General features: G+C 44.9%; 1 protein-coding gene across 4 annotated transcripts in view; it reads left to right on the plus strand.

Moving 5' to 3' along the window:
• ABCA1 (ATP binding cassette subfamily A member 1) overlaps nucleotides 1–22,020 on the plus strand; it is a 135,001-nt gene that overhangs the window by 21,210 nt on the left and 91,771 nt on the right. For all 4 annotated transcript variants that reach the window (XM_061200161.1, XM_061200160.1, XM_061200162.1 and 1 more), the window contains exons 3-5: nucleotides 10,362–10,455; nucleotides 14,590–14,731; nucleotides 16,060–16,178. In XM_061200161.1, the coding sequence (XP_061056144.1) occupies nucleotides 10,362–10,455; nucleotides 14,590–14,731; nucleotides 16,060–16,178 (355 nt within the window). The remainder of the gene's footprint in view (nucleotides 1–10,361; nucleotides 10,456–14,589; nucleotides 14,732–16,059; nucleotides 16,179–22,020) is intronic.

A 22,020-nucleotide genomic window follows, 5' to 3' on the forward strand; every position in this document is an offset into this window, starting at 1 on the left:
TCTTCCTGATTTTGAGTTGGGAGGGGAGGAAGGGGGAAAGGGAGTCTTCTTGGTTTTCTCAAAGTGATTGAATGAATCTGGCCCCGGTGGACACGGGACTGTGTGTAGGGTCCTGATCGAGCCCCGTCGCTCATCACAGGGGGCAGATTGGCAACCAGGCAGAAATGATAGCTTTGGTTTGTGCTAGTACCCAGGCCTGAGTTCTGACCTCTGGAATCCAGCACAGAATTGCCCCTTTGCCATCTTCCGCTTAACTTTTGCTGCAGCCCTGCGGGCCACCTGGCTCTCCAAGAGCATCTAATGGTTTCTGGGCAGTGGAAATGAAGTGAGTTCGTGGCCCAGCTCTTAGAGATCAGAGGCTGGATCTGTTAGTGTCAGCATGGACTCTTTCCTGTCAGCTTTGACTGCAAGCCTGGAGGAATATAAAACTGAGATTTGTTTTATTTCTGTGGAGGGTTCTAAGCCATTCACTTCTGGACGGGACAGTGATCCTTTCATTGTCCCGAGAAGGCCATCCCGAGAAGTAATCCCGATAAGGCCATCTTTAACTCTCAGGTGAATGGTATTTTTCCTTGAGAAGATAAAGGCTATAAGGCCCAGTGATCTCTCTGAAGCTCCGACATCAGCTCTTGGCTTCTCCCTGTCTGAACACTCCTAGAGATCCCGTCCAGTCTCCTGGGTTTAGCCGCACCTCTCTGTAGTAGGCTTCTAAATGTCTGTTTCCTGCCCTGCCTTTTTTCCTGAATTCTAAACCTACATCCCCATTTGGCTGTCCTCATGAAGCTTGACACATCTGCAACCGAAATGCTCATCTTTCTTAGACTCAAAGAGCTATAAGGGATCTTGGATATAACTTAATTCAGTGTTTCTGAAACTAGACTAATGCTTGGCCGGCCCTTCTTTAAAAGAACAAAAGTGTCAAGGTTCTCCTCTGTTCACTAAATTTATTTTTTTATTATAATGTTACTTAAATATGAACATATATGAAACTAGATATAAACCCCTTATTCTTACAGGCCATATGACCCATACAAACTTACAAATTAAATACAAACAAAATTGCAAAACCAGTACTGTTAATGTAGTAAGGCAGCTGACACTGTTTAACTGAAGCCATATTATAGGTAACAATGTGACTATGCTAGTGAATGCTTATTCGTTTGAGTTTGGACAGTCTATATTACTATGTGCTAATGATTCAATTTTCCAATCGTTTTTTCCAGCGACCTTCATTTGATATCATTTGGCTTTCATTTGGTCCAATCTCATCATTCACAAGTTGCGTCTGCATCTGTGCCTTTCTCATTGGTCTGCTACAGTTATATTGGTGCTAACACAATCACAAACACAAATATAAACTTAGGCTTGAAATCTTGTTCCAGAACTTGGTTATAAAGTAGGCATTCAGAAAAATCCAGATATGTTTATTCACATTTGCTTAGATGACCATTGAAATGAAAACACAAAATTTTAAAATCCTGACATAGAACTCATAGATAATCCCTCATGGATATGTGTGTATATGTGTGACTCTTGAGTTGGTTCTCTAAACCACTGTGTCAGATTGCTCTTCAGTGGTATTATTATTTTTTCTATCTTCAGTCTTGAAGTTTCTAACCTCTTCCTTGCCTTTGCCCCTGCCTCCCATGGCTCTGCCCAGGTCCTGGTGTTCCAAAGACCTATACGTTCACCTCCTAATCTCATTTCTTAGCTACTGTGTGGTCCAGGTCCCCTGCCTCTTCTCATCATGGTGGCAGCAGCCCACGTGATGGGCAACTGTCTCTGCTGTGCTGTGTCCATTAGCCGGTGAGTAGTGGAAAGAACTATATTATCTTAGTGATGCAAGGTCTCAAGGGCAGTCCAACCCAAACCTGTCATTTTACAGATAAGAACACTGAGGCACAAAGCAGGGAAGGGATTTCCCCAAGGTCAAGCAAGGAATCAGGAGCACAGGTCCTGGAACAGGATTTGGGATTGGGCCATCCAGGCTGGGCCAGTCTCTACTAGTCTTGCTGCTTCTTGCTCAATATTGCTTATCAGTTTAAAAAGCATTACAAGTAGAGAGATAGGTGGGCTTAGTCAAAGGCAGTTTTTGGCCTTGTGGCAGAGTTCTTGTTGAAAGAGTAAGAAGGAGACAGCATCCTGACACAAAAGGGCTTTTCTAGGTGTTACACCTACTGCCTGCTAGCTTGTCCTCCCTTCCTGATTTCTATAGGAAATGTATTTTGCCAAACGGGAAACAAAGGGTGGTTTATTTCAGGTTGCACATGCTTAGGTTGTCAGAGCTGGAAAGATCTGACCTGCTTCTTGTACAGCTGATGGGATTGGGGTTTGGGGTGGGGGACAGGGGTCCAGAGTGGGTGGGTCATGGAAGTAGCACCAGAACCAATTTCCTGGTGGCCCTACAGGCACAGGCCCTTTTTTAGCAGGCTTTGCCTTATCTGCATGAAAGATTTAATGCCCATGGATCTCAAGTGCTGGCTGTAGCTACTTCCCAATCCACCTGGCTTGGATCTCTAGATATATTGTTTTATAGACAATGGAACCTGTTTAGGGTTTTGGTACCACTTTGTTAGCTCACATAGTCAGAACGAGCTCTGCCCAGTAGGCAGGGGAAGAAGTTAGCAGCTCCAAATAGTTCTTGCCCACAGTGTATGGAAAACCATTGCTTGATTTCCTCCTTCTGAGATCCTGGATGTGCACACTTGGCCCCAGAGCCTGGCACCAGGGATATGCTTAATAAATATTTGCTGAACGGAGGGTAAATGCGTTAAATGGGCCATTAGTTTACAGGTCTCAAGGAGGCTCCCCTGCTATAGGGGCCTTGTGTGCAGGGAGATGGGAAGAAAGATGTAAAAGCTGGGTGCTGAACAGCAAACCCTGAGCAACCTTCCTGAAAGGCAGCCGTTTGCCCTTTCACTCTGTGTCCTTGTTTGCTAATGAATCCTGGGGACCTCTCTCTTGTGCTCCCATTATGCAGACTCATGGGGACCATCAGCCAGGGGTAGATTTCCGCTGTTCCTGTTGGGCAAAGAATACATTGAAATTGAGTTGCATAAGTTGGGTGCAAAGCTCAGTTTGGGTCCAAAGTAACGGTTAACTTGTGTGGGTGGCAGTCGCTGAGCACAAACAGGGCTTGGAACAGGAAGGGCGAGGGGCTTCAGAGTTCTCCGGATCCTCATCTGCTTTTAGGCTGAGCCAGAGGCCAAGGTCCCCATGGAACAGATGGGACAGAGTACGGCCATATGGCCTCTCTTTTTTCTCTTTGCCATTAATGTTCTCATTTAGATCTGTCTAGCTATGTATCTGGGAAAATAGATAATTCTAATTTCTGCATATATCAATATTAGAGTATCAATATTTGGGGATTGTTTAATGACAAGGAATAAGCTATCAAATAAATAAAAATTAAGACTCCTCATTTAAGAGCCACTAGAGAATTTTATAGCATAGACGCAAACTTTCTGCACCTCTTCCTGGCTTCCAATTTCACCTGATACATTTCTTTCCTGTCCTTAGTCCTGGCCTGGCATTGCTGGTTCAAATCCAGATAAGAATTCTAATTATTATCTAATTCTCATTCAGTTCTAATTCCAGCTTGGCCACTACATGTCTCAATGGCTCAGGGAAACTCATTTTTCCTGAGTTTCAGTTTCCACTTCTTTGGAATGAGGAAAGTTAGAACAAATAGCCATTTATTGTTTCCTTTGGATAGATATTTATTGAACATCTACTGCACGTAAGATAGTGTGCTGGGTATACAGGCAGGATCCCTGCCCTCATAGAGCTTACAGTTCAGTGAGGGAAGCAGATATGAAGCACATTATCACATAAGTAGAAATCTCATTACAAACTGTGATTAAGTGCTATGAAGGAAAAAAACCAAACTGTCCTACTATGTTAGGTACTACCAGGCTGTGGATAGGGAGTTAATTTAGAATAGAAGGTCATGACATTTAAGCTAGGAGCCTTGAAGTTCGAGCAGCAGTTAGCCAGGGGAAGATTGGGAGCTCAGCCGTCAGGCCACTGGATTCCAGGCAGAGAGACAGAGGGTGTGAAGGCCACGGGCCTAACGCATGTTCTGGAGTCAAAGAACAGGAAAGCCAGTGGCACTGAAGGAAGACTGGCTGGGGGTGAGTTGGGAGTCAGCAGGGGCAGATCATGCAGCCATGGAGCTGAGCAAGGGCAGCTGAATTTTATTTTATGTGCAGAAGGAGTCTCTGAGGTAGATAGGTCATGATGACGAGGGTCAGATGGTGTGGTCCTTGGCACTGAGGGGACTTGAAGGACGATAGCCCAAGGAGACAATTGTAATCATTACATACATACATACATACCATTTTGTGCTCTGTTTTCCTCTTTCATTTAACATCATTTGGCATATATGTTGCCGTGTTTCCAAATAATTTACATATTTATAATAATGATTCTTGATGTGTAGGCTGTGATTTGTACTTTTGAAAGTATTTTTGTATCCGTTATCTTCTTTATTTTCACAGCAATTCTGAGAGGTATGCATTACAATTTCTGTTCCACAGGTGAAGAAAGTGTTATAAGTTAGTAAATTAGTAAGAGGAGGGGCTGGATCTTTTGGACCCAAATCTGCCATGGGATAATGCCACTGACATTCCTGGTAGCATCACAGTAATCCATCAATGCAGTTTTCATTTTGTAAGTTCATACCCTATTGCCAACATTCAGATGTTTCCTGTGTTTGCTGTTATACATAAACTACTATGAAGACTTTATACATATAGCCTTTTCTTATTTTTATATTATTTCCTTAGGCCAAAATCTCAGAAGTACGATTCCTAGGTCCGAGGAAATGGCCCTTGACATATATGATCAGATGTCCTTCCGAAGGATCAAACCAATTTAAAAATCCACCATCACCGCATGAGGCTTTACAGTTCTGGGAGGGCAGGCGTGGTTTTCAGATTTCTTTTTCCCTCTAGCATTTCTCTGATTTGATCTTTAAGATTTCACTTTAATTTGTCCAGACTTAATTGAGGTATATATGGATAAGTATTTTTCATCGTGATGCTGATATAGCCTAGAGTGTGCTATTGCTTTGATGAACATCCTGTTAACTGGGAAAATTCATTGTCTCACATTTTACTTTTTTAACCTCTCAGAATAGTCTTCCATATTTTCATCTGTTTCTTTTCTCCATTGAATCGTATTACCTTATCAAATTCTAAAAGTAGCCTAGCACTATTTTAATGTCCCAGGGACATTCGGTAATGTCTAGAGACATTGTTTGGCGGTTACAGCCCTGGCCAGGGGTGGTTGGTACTGTTGGTTCTGGCGGGCGGAGACCAGGGATGGGGGAAACATTCTTCCATTCACAGGAGGGCTCCTTACAACGCTTATCTGGCCGCAAATATCAATAGTGCTGTTGAGAGAAACCCTGCTCTAGAAACGCTCGCTCATATTATCCCCATGTTGTTGCTGAGGAATAACGAGGTGGAAAGTACCCAGAGCAGCTCAGTGTAGCAATTTACTGAAACATCAGAATTTTTGTTTTAATACCCAACCTAAAAGAAGGCTTCTGAGTTTCTAACTTTGGTAAGAAGCATCTTTTGAACGCGGTGTTCCTCTCCATCTCCTCTGCCTCGTGGTGGGGGCAGGTGTGGAGGGAGGTGGGTAGGTATCATCAGACTAAGATTTAGAAGAGTTTTCTAGTTTTCTATAGGAGTGTGTAGCAGTAAAGCATCAGTCTTATTTCCAAGCTATTGGGTTGGCCAAAAAGTTCGTTTGGGTTTTCCATCTGGTATGGAAGACCCAAACGAACTTTTTGGCCAACCCAAATATTTATGAGGGCCTATTCTAAAGGAAAAGTGCTAAAGTGCTTAGAGATGGGGGAGAAATCTGATTTTGACAATGAGTGGAGCCAGAATGGCATTCCTGGCAGAAGTCAAATTGGGTTTCTAGAGGGAGGCTATTAGGAAAAGAAGTACCTAGAACAGCCCCCTGAGTTTGGAAGGCAAATTGTATGTTCAATGACAGAAATAATTTTAGAGGTTCAGAGTAAAAGTGCAGGGAGAGAATTGTGTGTCACGAGTTCTCTGGTTTGAGTGCTGGCTCTTGGAGACGGTCTCTTCATTCATTCATACATGTTAGTATCTCAGCTCAGCACGGCTTATGAAGATCAAGATCTAGATACTCTGGTAATGGGGCAGGGGGTAAGGAGGCTGGGATGCATAGTGGCTAAGAACACACCCTTGAGTTGGACTGGCTTTGAATTCTGGCTCTGCCATTTACCAGGCTTGTATCTTTGGGCAGTTTATTTACCCTTTCAGCCTCAGTTCCCTCATCTGTGAACTGGGTATTATAATAGTGCTAATGGGGTTATTTGAAGATTAAATGAGTTCATCTATGTTAAGCACTTAGAACACTGATACATGGTAAGACCTATTTAAGTGTTAGCTGCCATTATTGTTGTCAGTCTTTTCCTTACCGCTTTCCCTAATCTGCTTATGCCCACTGGCTTCAGCTGCTGAAAATGAGTTGCAAGATTTTCTTTGTGCTCTTTGCTATTAGTGCCATGGGAAAGATCCGTTCATTTTTTTTTTTTTCAATCAATCAACATATTTTGAGCATCTGCTCCCCTATTGGATCCTAGATGTGGGGCTACAGAGATGTCCAGGAACATAAACTTTGATTCATTGGGTCAGATCAGTGCCCAGGAGGGCTGGTGAGTGCCAGACTCCTCTTAAGTGGCCATCTTGTAAGGTATATATCTCAAACATGGCTCTGTGAGAGGCAGGGTGATGGGTGCAAAAGCACGTTGGGGTCAGTAGATCTGGGTTCAAACTCTGGTGCACTCTCTTACCAGGCTATGGCTCATAACCTGCCCCAATCTTACTTTCTTCACTATCTAATGATACCAGCTACCTCCCAAAGTTCTTGTGAAAATTAAATATTAGAGATGAGGTATATAAATCCCTGGTACACAGTAGGTGCTCAGGATTGGCTGTAACTATCATAAACCTGTAGGCCATGAGCTCATTTTACCTCTGTGGAACCTGTTGGTATTTTTTGACTGTGCCACCTAGTGGGGTCATTTCCTACCTGGGCCACACGAGTTGGGCAAAACAAGCTGCTAATCTCAACCCTGCCACTGACTTTCTCTGTGACTTACCCTTCCTTGAGCTTTAGCCTTGCCACATATAAAATACAGACAATAATGGTTCCTACATCTCAGGGCTGTTTGCAGGCTTAAATGAAATAATCCATGTATAATGTGCCTGCTACACACTTGACTCTAAAAAAGTAAATGGTAGCTACTATTTATCGCAGAAGTACACGTAGTAGCTTCAGAGCTTCAAGGTTGATGACTGTCTTACTCATACTCTTCATTTAATTTTGTTTTTGTTGGTTTTTTTTTCTTTTTTTTTTTTACTTTATTATTCTTTTCTGAACTTATTCACAGTTAAACCATTTTTTGGAAGTTTTACTCCCTTCTGTTAATATTTGTGAGTGATTTTATTTAGCTGTAAGCTTGGAATGCATACAATTTTGTGTTCCACTTTTTTCACTTAATATTATATGGTTACTAGTGTCTGTGTTTCATAAACACAGACACTGTTGTAGTTGTAGTGACTGCATAATGTATTGTTGAGTAGATGTGCCATATTTAATCATTTCTCTATTGCTGTGCAATTAAGTTGTTTCGAATACTTTGCAATTATAGTGTTTTAATGAATGAGTAACTTAGTGTATATAGCTTTTTGATATTTTAAACTTAGTTCTGTGGGATGCATTTCTAGGAATACTGTTTGGTCAAGGGGAATAAACATATCTTTTGAATACATATGGCCAAGTTGCTTTCCCAAAGGGCTCAACTGACTTACATTTCCATCTTTATTATTTTGTAAACGTCAGTTCATTCTCTCACGCAACACACATTTTTCAAGCCCTTATCATGCGGGAGGCTCAGTGAGAAGAAAGGGACACTAGAGGAGGAGCCCCTGCTATGCCCAGTGCTGGTAGAGGCTCAGGGTACTTGGAGAGCCCAAGGAGGGACTTGCAGCTCAGCCGGTAGAGGAGGCTGAATGTCATTTGAAAGCTTGGAGATTTCACTGTGTGTTGCCTCTTTGGGATTATTTACAGAAATATTTAGCAAGACCAGCCCCATCTTTGGTCTTGGAGACCCCACTGACAGCATGCTTTCTTCCAAAGAAGGACCCATTTGTCTTTTTTTTTTCCTGGTGTGCTATCTAGAGCAAACTATTCTTCATAGTTATATGGTAACAGTGGGTTTTTTTTTGTTTTTTGTTCTACTAGAGAAGTAATACATGCTCATTATGGAAAATTTAGAAAACACAGGAAGGTGTTTAAAAAAATCACCCATGTTCTTATCATCCTAGGACATCCACTGTCCTCATCCATGTATTTCCTTCTAAAAAGAAGATTTAAAAAACAGTTTAATGTGGAACCATATCAAAGGTCTTTGGAATGTAAAATACTAGAAATCCAACGACAAATAATAAAAGCTAAAACCAATCTGAAGCAGAAAGGTTAAATTAATTATGATCTATTCACAGCGTGGAGTATCAAGTGGCCATTAAAATCCATATTTTAAGAGAGTATTTTATGTCATGGAAAACACTCCTCATGTGATGTTCAATGAAAAAGCAAAATACAAAATTATATATGCTGTATAATCTTAATTTTGTAGAGAAAAATCATTATTTATGTATGAATAGGAAAAAAAGACAAAAAAATATTAATGGAGAACCATTGTTAGCTTAATTTACTAGGGATTATCTCCAGGAAGTAGGATTAATGGTGATTTATATTTATTTTTTTCTACTTTTCTGTATTTTTTTTTAATTTCAAAATTTCCACAATAAAAATATATGGACTTGGGGATCAAGAAAAGTTCTGTTTAAATAAAAGGAGGGATTTCATATCAGTGTTCTCTTGGCTCTGAAGCCACACTTGTAGTTACTCTCAACCACAAGGGCCCGTGACTATTCTGGGCTCTTTGGTGTTCATCCTAATTAGAACATCTGAGTCCAGAACTGAAAGGAATGAAAGAGGTGAGGCTTCAGGCCATGGAACTAGTTGTCCGAACACCACAGGTTCAGTTAGATTATGTCTCATGATTTCCATCCTGTCCCTGTGCTTATTTATCTCCTGGTAGCTCACTGAGGCAGGTTTTTCCTTTAGAGAAACCCCATTGCTTTAACTGGTGGATCACAGTTACATATGTTTAATGATCTTCTAACCCACTGGAGAAGGTGGTGACCAGATCTCAATGGATGGGGAAGGACTTTGCACTCTTCCCAGATCTTTCCAGTCCTGGGGGCACACAGGTCACTATGGAACTGCATGTGAATTTCCATTGTCCTTTGGAGCCCTAGTCTCAGCCCTGCAGGGGGCAACTTTGTGTGTTCCTTTAGAGCCAAGGTGGTGTGTATTTAACACAGCAGGTTGCCCTGGCCCTCTTCTTTTAACAAATGGTCATAACATACCTGACACTATGCTAAGGCTGGAGATGCAAAGATGACTTGATCCAGTGCTTGCCTTCAGGGTACTCATATCGTCGTGAGGAAGCCAGTGATAAAAACATGATTTCAGGGGCTCAGGGAAACTGTTATGGGAGGAGGATGCATGGGTTACTCTGGGAGCACAGCAGAAGGGCTTCCAGCTCAGCCTGAGATTTTAGTAAAGGAAATTGTGCCTGGTTGAATCTTGAAGGATGAGTGGAAGTGAGCCAGATGAAGCAGGATGGGAAGCATCTTCCCTTTTGTAGGGAAAACACAGAGGTATGGAATAGTAAGTTATAAGGTGAGAACTGCAAACAATTCAGTATTATCAAAGCTTAGAGAGTGGTAAGAGAGGCTGGAGAAGTTGATCAATTGTTTGTTTGTTTGTTTGTTTATTTATTTATTTATTTATTTATTTATTTATTTTTATGGCTGCGTTGGGTCTTTGTTCCTGCGTGCGGACTTTCTCTAGTTGTGGCGAGCGGCGGCTGCTGTTCGTTGCGGTGCACAGGCTTCTCATTGCTGTGGCTTCTCTTGTTGTGGAGCACGGGCTCTAGGTGCGCGGGCTTCAGTAGTTGTGGCACGCGGGCTTCAGTAGTTGTGGCTCATGGGCTCTAGAGCACAGGCTCAGTAGTTGTGGTGCATGGGCTTAGTTGCTCTGCGGCATGTGGGATCTCCCCGGACCAGGGCTCGAACCCATGTCCCCTGCATTGGCAGGCGGATTCTTAACCACTGTGCCACCAGGGAAGCCCTGATCGATTGTTTAATTAACTTTTTTGTGGATTTCCCAAAGCTCAATAGCATTAGGCATCCATGTTTTTTTGTTTGTTTAATTCACAGTGCTCTGTCTTATTTCCCACTCAGTGTCAGCTGTTGCTGGAAGTGGCCTGGCCTCTATTTATCTTCCTGATTCTGATCTCCGTGCGGCTGAGCTACCCACCCTATGAACAACATGAATGTGAGTATATCAGCATCCCGCCTAAGACTTACTGCTGGCAAGCGAAATCCAGGCAATGGGCATGGGCTAAATGTGACCTCTCCCAAGATGCTATCTTTAGGAAACAGTGCAAATGGTTTGGAACAGAAAAGCTAGGCTTTCAATTGTTTGATAAGGCATGAGCTCAGGAAACCATTTTCAGTCCTAGTAGATGGTGATAATAGTAATTATAATAATAGCCAACATCTGTTTCATGCATTTTCAATCATGAAAGTAAAATAACCTTACTGATAGCTCAGAAAGCTGTAATTAAAAAAGCCCCCTAAGGCAATACCTTAATACCACTATCATCTGGTCCCTGCAGGGCTTTTTCATATACATTATGTCTTTACCACACAGTTGCAAATCATGGAACATATAATTTTAAGCAGCATTTGTGGAGAACATCTTGGATTGACTAATATTATTTCATTTGATTCGCATAACAACCTTGTATAATGGACTTTATAATTGCTATCATTTGCTTTAATTTCTTTTTTTTTTTTTTATAAATTACTCCTTTGAGCTGCACGGCAATGACTTTATTTTATTTATTTATTTTTTTAATTTTATTTTTATTTATTTATTTATTTACTTATGGCTGTGTTGGGTCTTCGTTTCTATGCGAGGGCTTTCTCTAGTTGTGGCAAGTGGGGACCACTCTTCATCACGGTGCGTGGGCCTCTCAGCATCGCGGCCTCTCTTGTTGTGGAGCACAGGCTCCAGACGCGCAGGCTCAGTAATTGTGGCTCACGGGCCTGGTTGCTCCGCAGCATGTGGGATCTTCCCAGACCAGGGCTCGAACCCGTGTCCCCTGCATTGGCAGGCAGATTCTCAACCACTGCGCCACCAGGGAAGCCCTGCTTTAATTTCTTGATAAGTAAATTGGGGCTCAGAGAAGTGCAGGGAATTGCCCGAGGTCACATATGTATCAAGTGACAGTGATGAAATAAAGCTCAGGTCATCTGACTCCCAATCATGTGTTTGGATGATGGCCTTTTCAGTGAGCATAGATAATACAGTAGTGGCTGAAAACACAAGCTCCAGGTGTCAGGTTACCTAGGTTCGAATCCCGGCTTCAACACAGGTATGTCACCTTGGGCAAGTGGCTTGGCTTCTCTGTACCTGGGTTTCCTCATCTCTATAAAAAGGGAATAATAAGACCTACCCCGTATGGTTGTTGTGTTATCCCACAGTCACAGCCCTTCTCTCCTGGCTGGGCTTGCTGGATGGATTAATACTGCAAAAATGTCCCAGTGTAAAAGATCAGCATTTATGGGGGAGGTTTGGCTGGGACCTCTTTTCCGTGGCTCCAGTGACTTTTCCTGTCATTAACCAGCTCCACCCACATCCCACCAGCCCTACAGGTGTGCAGGATACAGTTCTTCAGGGAAGAGGGAGGGCCGGGGTCACCTTTGAATTGTGTTCTTGGTCTGGTCCCGTGTCTCTCAGGGCACGTAGTGGCAGTTATTTACCTGCTAATTTGCCAGTACACATTATACATATTCAAGTTTTAAAAAACCCCACGAAACCTCAAAACATTCTACCAGATGTGATTTTCTGATTTCACCAAAAAGAAAAAGAGCTTACAATGAAATACACACTCAGTTTGTGGGCCTGGAAGGTAACACTGCTTTCTTGTTTGGAACCTCAAAGATTGATGAACAAGTGTGTATTTGATTTTGTATAAGCATTACCCTAAGCCCCACTGAAGTACACATTTTAGGGAAAACTCAGCTTTTTCATCTGATAAGCTATTCTTTCTCAGGAATTATCACAAGCAGACAAGACGGTGTAAGGGAAATAGTGCAGACCTTGGTATCAGACAGACGGGTTTGTTTGGATCCTGGCTCTGCCACTTGCTGAGGTTATGATCTTGGGCAAGTTGTTGAATTTTGACCCAAATCTCTCTGAATCCAGACCATCAATTCTCAGAAATGTTGTGAAATTCCTATACCTATGGGAGATAGATAAGACTTTTGCCCTCCATCTATGTACTTACTACTGCAACCTTACTTCCTGTTCTCACCACCTTCTAGGGACCTAGCTGGAAGGGCAGAGAGTTAAGGTGAGGCTTACAGAGGTGTCTTGTCTCTAGGAACAGAAGAATGGTATATAATTCTTCCCCATAAATCTTTCCCAGTTTGACCCAGACCCATCAAGGTCCTAATCACTTCCCTGGGTCATGAGACTCCATTAAGCTACTTGACTGTCATCCTGTGCACCAATGCCAAGTCCTCACCCTGCTTTTATTTGCAAATCAGGTGGGACACGACACACGAGGAAGGGTCTTTGCTTCACTCACCAAGGTTTAGACTGAAGCATGTTGTTGGTGTGCTGGACCAACATCACCCTGCCTTTGGTGCCAGTATTTCCTGGAGGTTAAAGGGGAGAATCCCTTGGTCCTTTGAGTATTTGGTTGGGTTACATAAATCTCCCCTGAATGAGGAGCAGCTGACTTAGGCAAGGGACCTTGTTTGGTTTTCCTTGAACTATTAACAGGGAGATAAGGGGATTAACTGAGTAAATGTTCAACAGGCCAGAGTCCCTGCAGAGGGTGGCCACGGGGACCAGATCTTGGTTCATCCTTGCTTTGGATGTTACCTCTCTGGTTGGAATGTGGATAGAAGAAAAAGAAAGATAGAAGGACCCAGTATTGAAATGCAAAGTGTAGCAAGTCCTGGCTGTGGGTGAACTTCTGGCTAACTCTGTTAGCCCATTTGCATGAAAATAGTAAGCTGAATAAAACTGGGTTTCTGCCTGGGGGAGGGGGTGCTGTGTGATGGAAGGAGTGTTCCTGGCAAGGCAAGAGCCAAGGAAGTACTATTGTAGGCTGGCCACCACAGCGCCTCAGTAACCCTAACGGGCCCATTCACTGAGCCTTAATCTCTGCCAGGCACTCTGCGGCATGCTTTGCTTGTAAAAACTCATGTAATACTCACTACAGCTCTGCGAAATCGATTGTATTGTTACCACCATTTTATAGATGAGGAAACTGAGGGTTAAGGGGTCAGTGACTTGGCCAAAGTCACTGCTTAGCAAGTTGCAGAGACTGGATGTAAATCCCAGTTGATTTGACCCTAAAGCCTGTGAAGCTATACGGCTCTTCACTACTCAGAGCCATGGTTCTTAATGGTTGTTAACTCTTTTGGGGTCACAGATAACCCTGAGAATATGATGAGCGTGGAGCCTCAGCCTTTCTGTCACAGGAATCCACACGTGCTTGGTCTCAGGTTAGGAGCCCCTGGTTCCAGGGCACATTTCTCTTGATCCCCGTAAGCAGCCCCATGGCCTTTGACGCAGCACACCAGCCCCTGTACACGCAGTCCTGCTGTTTGTACGAAGCTCCTCCGTAATGAAGGGAAGGGGACAGAGAGGAGATGGCCTGTTGGGTGGGGCTCAGTGCTCTGATGGGAGGAGAAACAGCAACAGCAACTAACATCGCTTCAGAGATGGCATCTGCCCCCAAGTCAGCACGTTCATTAGGTGCTTTTGAGGAGCTTGGGAGCTAGTGGAGAAGGTGAACAGAGGTCACAGAGGCCAGTACCGGGGGGACTGAGAAAAGCTAGCAGATAAAGGAGGCCACAGGTGGGAGGGAAGGAGCATGACTGGGATCACAGAAATGTGGGTTCTGCCCCTGGTCCTGCCCACTGACTTCCTGAGTGTTCTTCATCAGCCACTTTATCTTGCCGTGGTTTCCTCCTTCAAGTGTGAAGGAATTGGATTAGGTCCTCGCCAGGGCCCCTCTGTGTCTCTGAAAGGCGAGGTGAGTGGTAGAAGATGAAGGAATGAGGAGCCAATACTTGCTGCCCTCCAGGCACCTTCTGTATATGGTCTAATCAGCCCCTCTGGTCACTTCCCCAAGGCTGGTGTCATGAATCCCACTCAACAGACTACGTCAAGTAGATTAAGAACCGCTATCTGATGCCACATTTCCAACTCAGGGTCAGATTAGTCCAGGGTGGCAGGTCTCAGGGATGTGGGGAGTGGGACAGACAGATTTGGGATGGAGCAATGTTTGGTGGAACCAAAAGTGATAGAGGTTCCTGTCAAGTCCCAAATCCTTCAAAGAATTAATGTTTCTCCTTGTGTTTTTCTTCTCCTCGATTTTAACAGGCCACTTTCCAAACAAAGCCATGCCCTCTGCAGGAACACTTCCTTGGGTTCAGGGGATTATCTGTAATGCCAATAACCCCTGTTTCCGTTATCCGACTCCTGGTGAGGCCCCCGGGGTTGTTGGAAACTTTAACAAGTCCATGTAAGTACCGGATCAGGTTTTCATTCCCAAACTTGTCAGTTAAAACTTTTCCTTTCCCTTCTCAACCTCCGGGGAATTTTGAATGGTTGGGTTTGAGTGAAGCTTCTTTTGTGACTGTTTGTGTGATAAAGTCCAAAGAATGAGACCAGAGAGAACTGCCGCCAGGATTTAAGACTGTTTGACCTCACTTTGGTGCATTTTAGGAGTAACGTTATGTAGATGAAAGTCCTGTGGTTGGGGGCTTTTCCTCCAAAAACTGGCGGGTAAGTAGAGAAGGGAGACATAGCACATCAGCTTCATCTGTTAATGAGCAAACACTCAATTAGCAAACACTTACTGTGTGTGGGAAACGGCTGGTCCAGGAGCTGGGGATGCAGAGCTGTGCAGAGGGAGGGGCCTGTCCTCAAGGAGCTCACAGCCAAGGCTGGGAGAGTTTGGTCCTCTCTGCTCTCAGATCACCTCTCTTCCTCCATTGCTGCCCTATCACACTGCAGCGGTCTTTCATCTGCAAGTCTTTCTCAGCCCTGGGTGTGAGCTCCCTGAGGGCCAGGATGCTGCTTTCTTCACTTTTGTATTCCTGGCTCCTGGTTTCAACAACAGACATTACGGCTGAATAAGTGTTTCCCAAATGAGCCGTTGAAGATTCTTGGAAGGCACAGAACTGTGGCATGAGTTAGAAAGGACTAAGAACTGCAGGAGATGTAGCAGGAGAGTTTTGAGGAAGCTGCCGCCAGGCAGGCAGGGCCACGTTATAATGTTCATGGACCTTAGGCTTTGTGGCTTTCATGAACCCCTTCTTCCTTGCAACAATATTAAAAATTTTATTTTATAACTGTGTTGGTATAAAGATGAGTATAATCCAGGCTGGATTCATTATCATATGCATTCATTCTGAATTTCTGAATTTTTTTTTTTCTGATTTTAAAAGAAATTTAAAAATTTTGTGGACGCATAAGAGTATCCTGGGCCCTAGGCACTGTGTCTGCTGTGTCTTTTGGAGAAGTTGGTCCTGGGGACCTGTGTGTGTGTGTGTGTGTGTGTGTGTGAGAGAGCTTCCTGGAGAGGCGGCACATGGGCTGGCCCTTGATGGCTGGTGAGATTTGGTTGTGTGGACACATGAGGATGAGCATTTGGGGCAGGGCTGGTGGCTGGGTGGTTGTGAGCAGAGGGTCTCAGTGAAGTTGGAGGAGGGGGCAGCAGGAGTGGGTCAGGGCCGGCCCACGGAGGACCCTGCAGCCAGGCTGGGTCTTCCCGGCAGGTACTTTGTTCAAGCTGGAGAGACAGCTGGCCTAACCAGGGCTTTTCTACTTTTCTTGCACCCCCTGCAGTGTGTCTCGCCTGTTCTCAGATGCTCGGCGACTTCTTTTGTACAGCCACAGAGACACCAGCATGAAGAACATACGCCAAGTTCTAAGGACATTATACCGGATTGAGCGTTCCAGCTCAGGTAAGCGAAAGCCTTCTGTGAATTGGTTCGTGATTGGAAGTTAACCTGCACCAGGGAGAGACAGCAGCCCAGGCGGCCTGGCACTTGTTCCTTTTAGCTCTTCCCTACGGGGTTTTCCTCCTCAGTGGCTGGGCTGTAAGGCCTCTCTGCAGGGTGTATTTGAGAAGAAACTAGGGACTCAGTGAGTGTGCTGGCCTTCTCTGGGGACACAGAAGAAAACCCCCCCAGAGAGGAATGGCAACGGCCTGGCGTTAGGACCGTTAGGGGGGCAGGTTGCTGCCAACCTCATGTTTTTGGAGTTAGCCATATGGTTGCCATGAATGGGAAGATTTACAGACGGGATACTTCTGTGCATGTAAGAGCAGTTAAAAGTTGCAACTTGATATGGAGAAGTGAAAGTTGAGCATTCATTTCTAAAAGGAAAATGCAATTCATCTTCCCCCAGGTCATTTGATTTAGTCTGATGGGTACTTGAACTCTGAGCTTTAAAAGGTGACACCTTTATCTCTGATCCCGGGTGTGCCCGGGCAGTTTACTGCATGCCCTCTAGGAAGTGGCTGAGAGCAGGCAGCTTGCTGGGCGAGGCACTGGTTGCAGAAGTCACCACGGAGCAGCCTCCCGGGCCGTGGCCTACCACGGGGGGGCAGGGGGCGGTGGGAGCAGACCCCTGGGTGCAGGCCATGATGGCCTGCGTGGTCTGTAGAGAATTTAAAAGCAATAACGAAGCTGACTGAGAGTCAGTCTGCTTTTTGTCATCTCCATGCACCGGTGGTTCTAAACAGCATGAGTGATAAATTGCAGCCATCAGGAGTTAGCTGCTGCCACTACTCCAGGAAAGTACTTTTTTTCTCAGTTTGGTGTTTGGGAGGAATGGGGTGGGCCAGCTTTAGCTGAGAGGACTCCCAGTTTGCCATCCACTTGGCGAAAGAAGAAATGGTGTAAAGTGCTGGAGTTTAAACCAGGCTTGGATTGGAGCTTTCTCTTGGGAAGCCAGACTGTGCTTTCCCTGGGCAGGAAAAGAGGCAGTGAGCAGGGTGGGATCTGCCAACAAAGGGAGGCCAAGCAGTGTGGGGTGGTGCGGGGGAGGTGTCATTTCCCATCAGAGACAGGTGTGACTGTGCTTGGGCTCCTGGGTCAGCTTCGAGGAGCTCCCAGCTGGACCACTCCTGGATGCACAATCAGGCCACCTGGATGCTGTGTTCTTGCCCTATAGGCCCCCATCCTGCACACCTGTCTGTCTCAGCACAGGACACAGAGGGGTAGCAATCACCAATCAAAGCATTAGTCCTTCCTTATCTGCTGGGGGCCCCCTGCCTGGTGGACCAGAGACAGAGTCAGGGTTACTTCTTCCACTGCAGAGACAGTGTGACCAAGAGGAAAGAGAGCTACGATGTATTACTTTGTAGCTTGGTGACTTTGTGAATAAGTCCTTTAGACCCCTTTGGGGCCACTCTTCTCATCTGTAAAATGGAGACAATAGGAGAACCTAGCTCATAGGATTGTTGTGAGGAGTAAAGGAGATGAACCATTTAATTGCTGAAAGACCGCGTCTGGCACATACGAAGCACTTAGTGAATATGAGCTATGATTATTTTGGAGTGGTGCCATCTTGGCCAAGCCATTTAACCTCTCAGAGCCTTAATTTCTTCAGCTGTAAATAGTAAGTAACCTGCAATGTGAAATGTAAACCCTAACACAGTTTCTGGCACACAGTAGGTGTTCAATAAATGGGAGCCAATATTACTCCTGTTTGTCAGATGCATTTCTGAGCACCTGGCCTTGCTCTTCTGCCTCTGCACTGCACGGCCAGAGAAACAGGCTATGGATGGGGGCGGGTGTTGTTTCAGATCTCAGTGGGTGCTTCCTTAGACGCAGAGCAACTAGAGACATGAGTCAGGGTAGAGAAGAGAAACCAAACCTGCATTCAAACAACTTTCTCTGCACAGCTCTGAAGAGAGATCTCTGAGTATGATTGTCTCCCATCAAGGCTTATCTCTCCATTCACCCAGTATGGTCTCTTATCTGCCCTGCAGCTACTTCTTAAGTGCCTCTACCTTTCTTTGCCTGTCTTGCAGCACTGAGCCAGGCCTCAGTCCAGAGGGAAGTGCAACAGAAATGGTGCTTCTTCCGAGGTGAAATCAGTAACTTTTTGCCGAATTTGAATAGCACTCTAGATTTCAGAGAGCGTCTGAGGCTGGGGTATGTTGGTGTAGATCCTGACTTGGAGACCTCTGTTTCTCTGCCCCGACACCCCTACTTACAGCGTGATGGGCTCAGTTCTCTTGCACTGTCACTCTGTGGATGGGAAGGATCCTTGGTTCAGAGTCCTGCCCTCATCAACCTTCTCTACCTAGCTGAGGAGGGAACCTGCCTCTCCCAGGGCAGCTCATTTCAGGTATTGGCAGGATACCCAATATTAGAATACTGGTATTCTAATTATCAGAATCTATTCACTGGTCTGCTTATCTCCCAGAGAAAGAGGCTAATCTATTTCCCTTGAAGTGTTAAAAGACAGCTCTTCTTTTCCCCCCCCTCTCTTCCTGAAATCTTTTGTTTTTCTAGGCTAAATGGCCTCCATTCCTCTTCTGGAATGTCACCCCCCTTCCCCCCCCCCATTTCTGCCTCTTCTCTGGTTGGTTGTGTTTCAGTGTGTCTGTGTCTTTGTTGAAGTTTATCAGAAATTACAACAGTCTTCCAACACAGAGTAGAAAGAGCTTTGTCTCCTTTGCTCTGAACACCATCTTTCTGTTAATGCGGTGATGCTTCTTGGCATCCACGTCACACTGCTGACTCATGTTCCATGCGCAGTCAACCCAAACCACAGAGCCTTTTAAACATACAGAATTGCAAGTCACTTGTTCTCCATTTCTGAATTGTGCTGTTGGCTTCTTGAACCTAAAGGGAGAATATCTATCTCTTTTCTAGTTTACATTTTTAGATTTCCTATGTCATCTCCTCCTACCCAAACCGTTTTAGATTTTGGTTTTGCCATATGTTATATTTGCTGCTGCTGCTTGTTGCCTGTCATGTAGGAATTAGATAAATAGCTCTCTTTGTTCTCATCCAAGTCATTGGTGACTGTGGGACTAGGGCTGGAGGCTTGGATCAGTCCAAGGCTGGAGACTGACAGCCCCTTTGGACAGTGCCATTCAGGCTCTTATAGACCTACCAACCCATGTTGTCATCTGTGCTGGGCCACCGGGCTCCTGTGATCTGGTTAGAGGACTCATCTTGTTTTTTCCTTCCACTTCACCTGCTAAATCCATTGGCCTATCCACTGATAATTTGTGGATAGGGGAGTGTCTGCTCAAATACTCTTTTCTAGTCCCATGGTTTGCTGGGCTAGGGCATTGTTTTATTTCCACTTATTGGATGAGTCCTTAGAGGCCAGTTAGTTCATTTATAGACAAATGGGTTCATTGATTCAAACGTTCAGCCAGTATTTATTGAACATGTAATATGTCCCAACCACTGTTCTAGGTGCTGGGACACAGAGGTGTACAAAACAAATATGGCCTCTGTCCATACGGAACTTCTGTTCTAGAAAAGACTCTGATCCAGCAGCGGGGAGGGACTTTCCCAAGTTTGCACAGCCACCAGAGGGATGTTCTGGGAATTGAACACTGCTAAACCTCTGCTGCCCCGTGCAGTGCTCTTTCTACACAGCTCTCTTGTGCTGTTCTATTAATCTCCCAACTGGGAAGACCACCAGTTTTAAGAGTTAAGTCATAGACAAGTCTAATTATCCTTGAAACCATCCTCATAAGAAATGCATGTAGGAAGCTTTACAGAGGGGCCCCTCACTCAGTTTTCTCATCAGTGGAACTTTTTGGACATTTTATTATCTTCTTCCTAAACCTACAACCGCCCAGTTGAGTAGGGGCTAAATTAATGTTTGGGAGTCCAGGTGAGGAGCGTTCCTTCTTCTTAAGTCCCTGTCATGACTACAGTCCAATGGAAGTGTAAAAGTTGTACAAATTCTCAAAAACTCTAGAAGAAGTGACAGGTCTAGATTCTGTCTCTGTGAGATGCAGTCTGGCAAGAAGGAGTGTTTCTCTGAGTGAGTCTTGTGTGGTATCTGAGATGATTTTGAGCGGTACACAGATGAAAACTTTTCATTTTAACCCATCTCAAATTGCAATTTCATGGGTATTATTGCTTAGGAGGCTGTTAAATAGGAAAAAATTACTTGAAGTTAATTTAAAGAAGACATTGTTTTATGTGGATGTGGTGAAACTTGTGAGAGTAGTTTGTAAATGCTGGAAGATGGGAAAATGCTGCTGTAAGAGAAAGCGTTTTGGGCTTTGTATTAAAATTTGTTTTGGGGGTGTGATGTCACCAAGATGGTGAAATAGGTCTTTGCTGACTTTGCTCCCCCCTCACAAGAAGATTCCTTTGGAGAACAAATTCAGGCTCTGTCCCTCATTAAGTGTGAACCTTGGGCATGTTTTGATTGTTTCTGACCCTCAGTTTACCTGAAAAGTGGAGATTAGCTGCTCTGCCGGTTGTTGAGCATTAAATCAGATGACATCGTAGATGACTGATAGGGAGGTCACAGCACATAATTGACACACAATTAATCTGAGTTAGTTTACCTCCCCGTCTGCCCCTGGCTGCCTTTTGGCTTTGCCAATTTGTTCATCCTCTCTGGGCCTCAACTTTCCTTGCCTCGAAGTTGGGACTTTGGCAAAACAACCTGAACATGTTTCATCTTGGAAACTTGGTCGGTACTTGGGCGGGGGTGGGGGGGGTGGGGGTCACCTGGGACTGACTGGTGATGTGGGCCGTCCCCTGCCTGTAGCTCCTGGAGGGCAAGGCTGGGCCTTGCTTGTGGCTCTGTCACAAGCATCAGCATGATAGCAGTACAATCAGGTAAGCAACCAGTGAATCTTTGTGGAATGAAGGTGAGAGGTAATACCTGCCCTTTCTCCTTCACAGTGTATTCTGAGGGTCAAATGAAAGCACCTTGAAATGTATAAAATCCCAGCACATGTCATTTTCAAGTTGATCCACTGTGTGAACCCAAGTCACCAGGGGTCTCAATTACTAATAATGACAAAAGTTCTTCAGCACAGCCTTGGCTTTCTTTCGTCTACAAGGTTTACCTTCCAGAACTTTACTGGAAGGGCTGCCATGAACCCAGAGGCTTGAAGTGGATTTACTGAGAAGCTAAAGAAGTTTCACTTTCACAGCCCCCTTCCAAGGCGCTGGTAGGGATCTCAGCAATCAAAAAATTGCCAAAGTAGGATGTTAAAAAAAATATTCTTTTTCTTAAAGAGAGTCCCCCAAACCGTGTCAGCCTCAGGCCTCACACAGCTGCACCTGCCCCTGCCAGAGGCTTGGGGTGACAGGAAGGACCGCCTACTTGCTCGGCCTCCTCTTCCACGCGGCCCTCCAGGTTTGCTCACCACTCCAGCCCACTGCATCCTCTTTGGGGAATCTGGCATTTTCCAGTGGGGTGACCAGCAGGCTGGCCAGAGCTAAGGCCTTCCCAGTGGGTGCCGGTGCTGCTCAGATCAGGACTGGGCTAGGGAAGGAGGTATCCCTTTGCTTTCTTACTGTTTATTTCCTGTAGAGCTACTTAAACGTGTTGTTTAGCGATACCTAATGGGCTCATTAGCCTGCTTCCTGCTGGACATTTCAGCTCAAACATCCACTCTGCCCCAGTGCCTTGCTCCTTCCCCAAATCCTGGAATCCAGACTACAGCTCTCCTTCATCTCTAGGTGACATCATGGGCCCAGGCCCCTCTTGAGTTTGTATCATAGGTAGTGGTTGAAGACATCCCACATCGTTGAGGTCAAGGGTTGGAAGGGGAAGGACTGGAGGAGAGATCTGGGGCAG

The sequence above is a fragment of the Eubalaena glacialis genome, chromosome 9 (assembly GCF_028564815.1).
Source record: "Eubalaena glacialis isolate mEubGla1 chromosome 9, mEubGla1.1.hap2.+ XY, whole genome shotgun sequence".
Classification (NCBI taxonomy): domain Eukaryota; kingdom Metazoa; phylum Chordata; class Mammalia; order Artiodactyla; family Balaenidae; genus Eubalaena; species Eubalaena glacialis.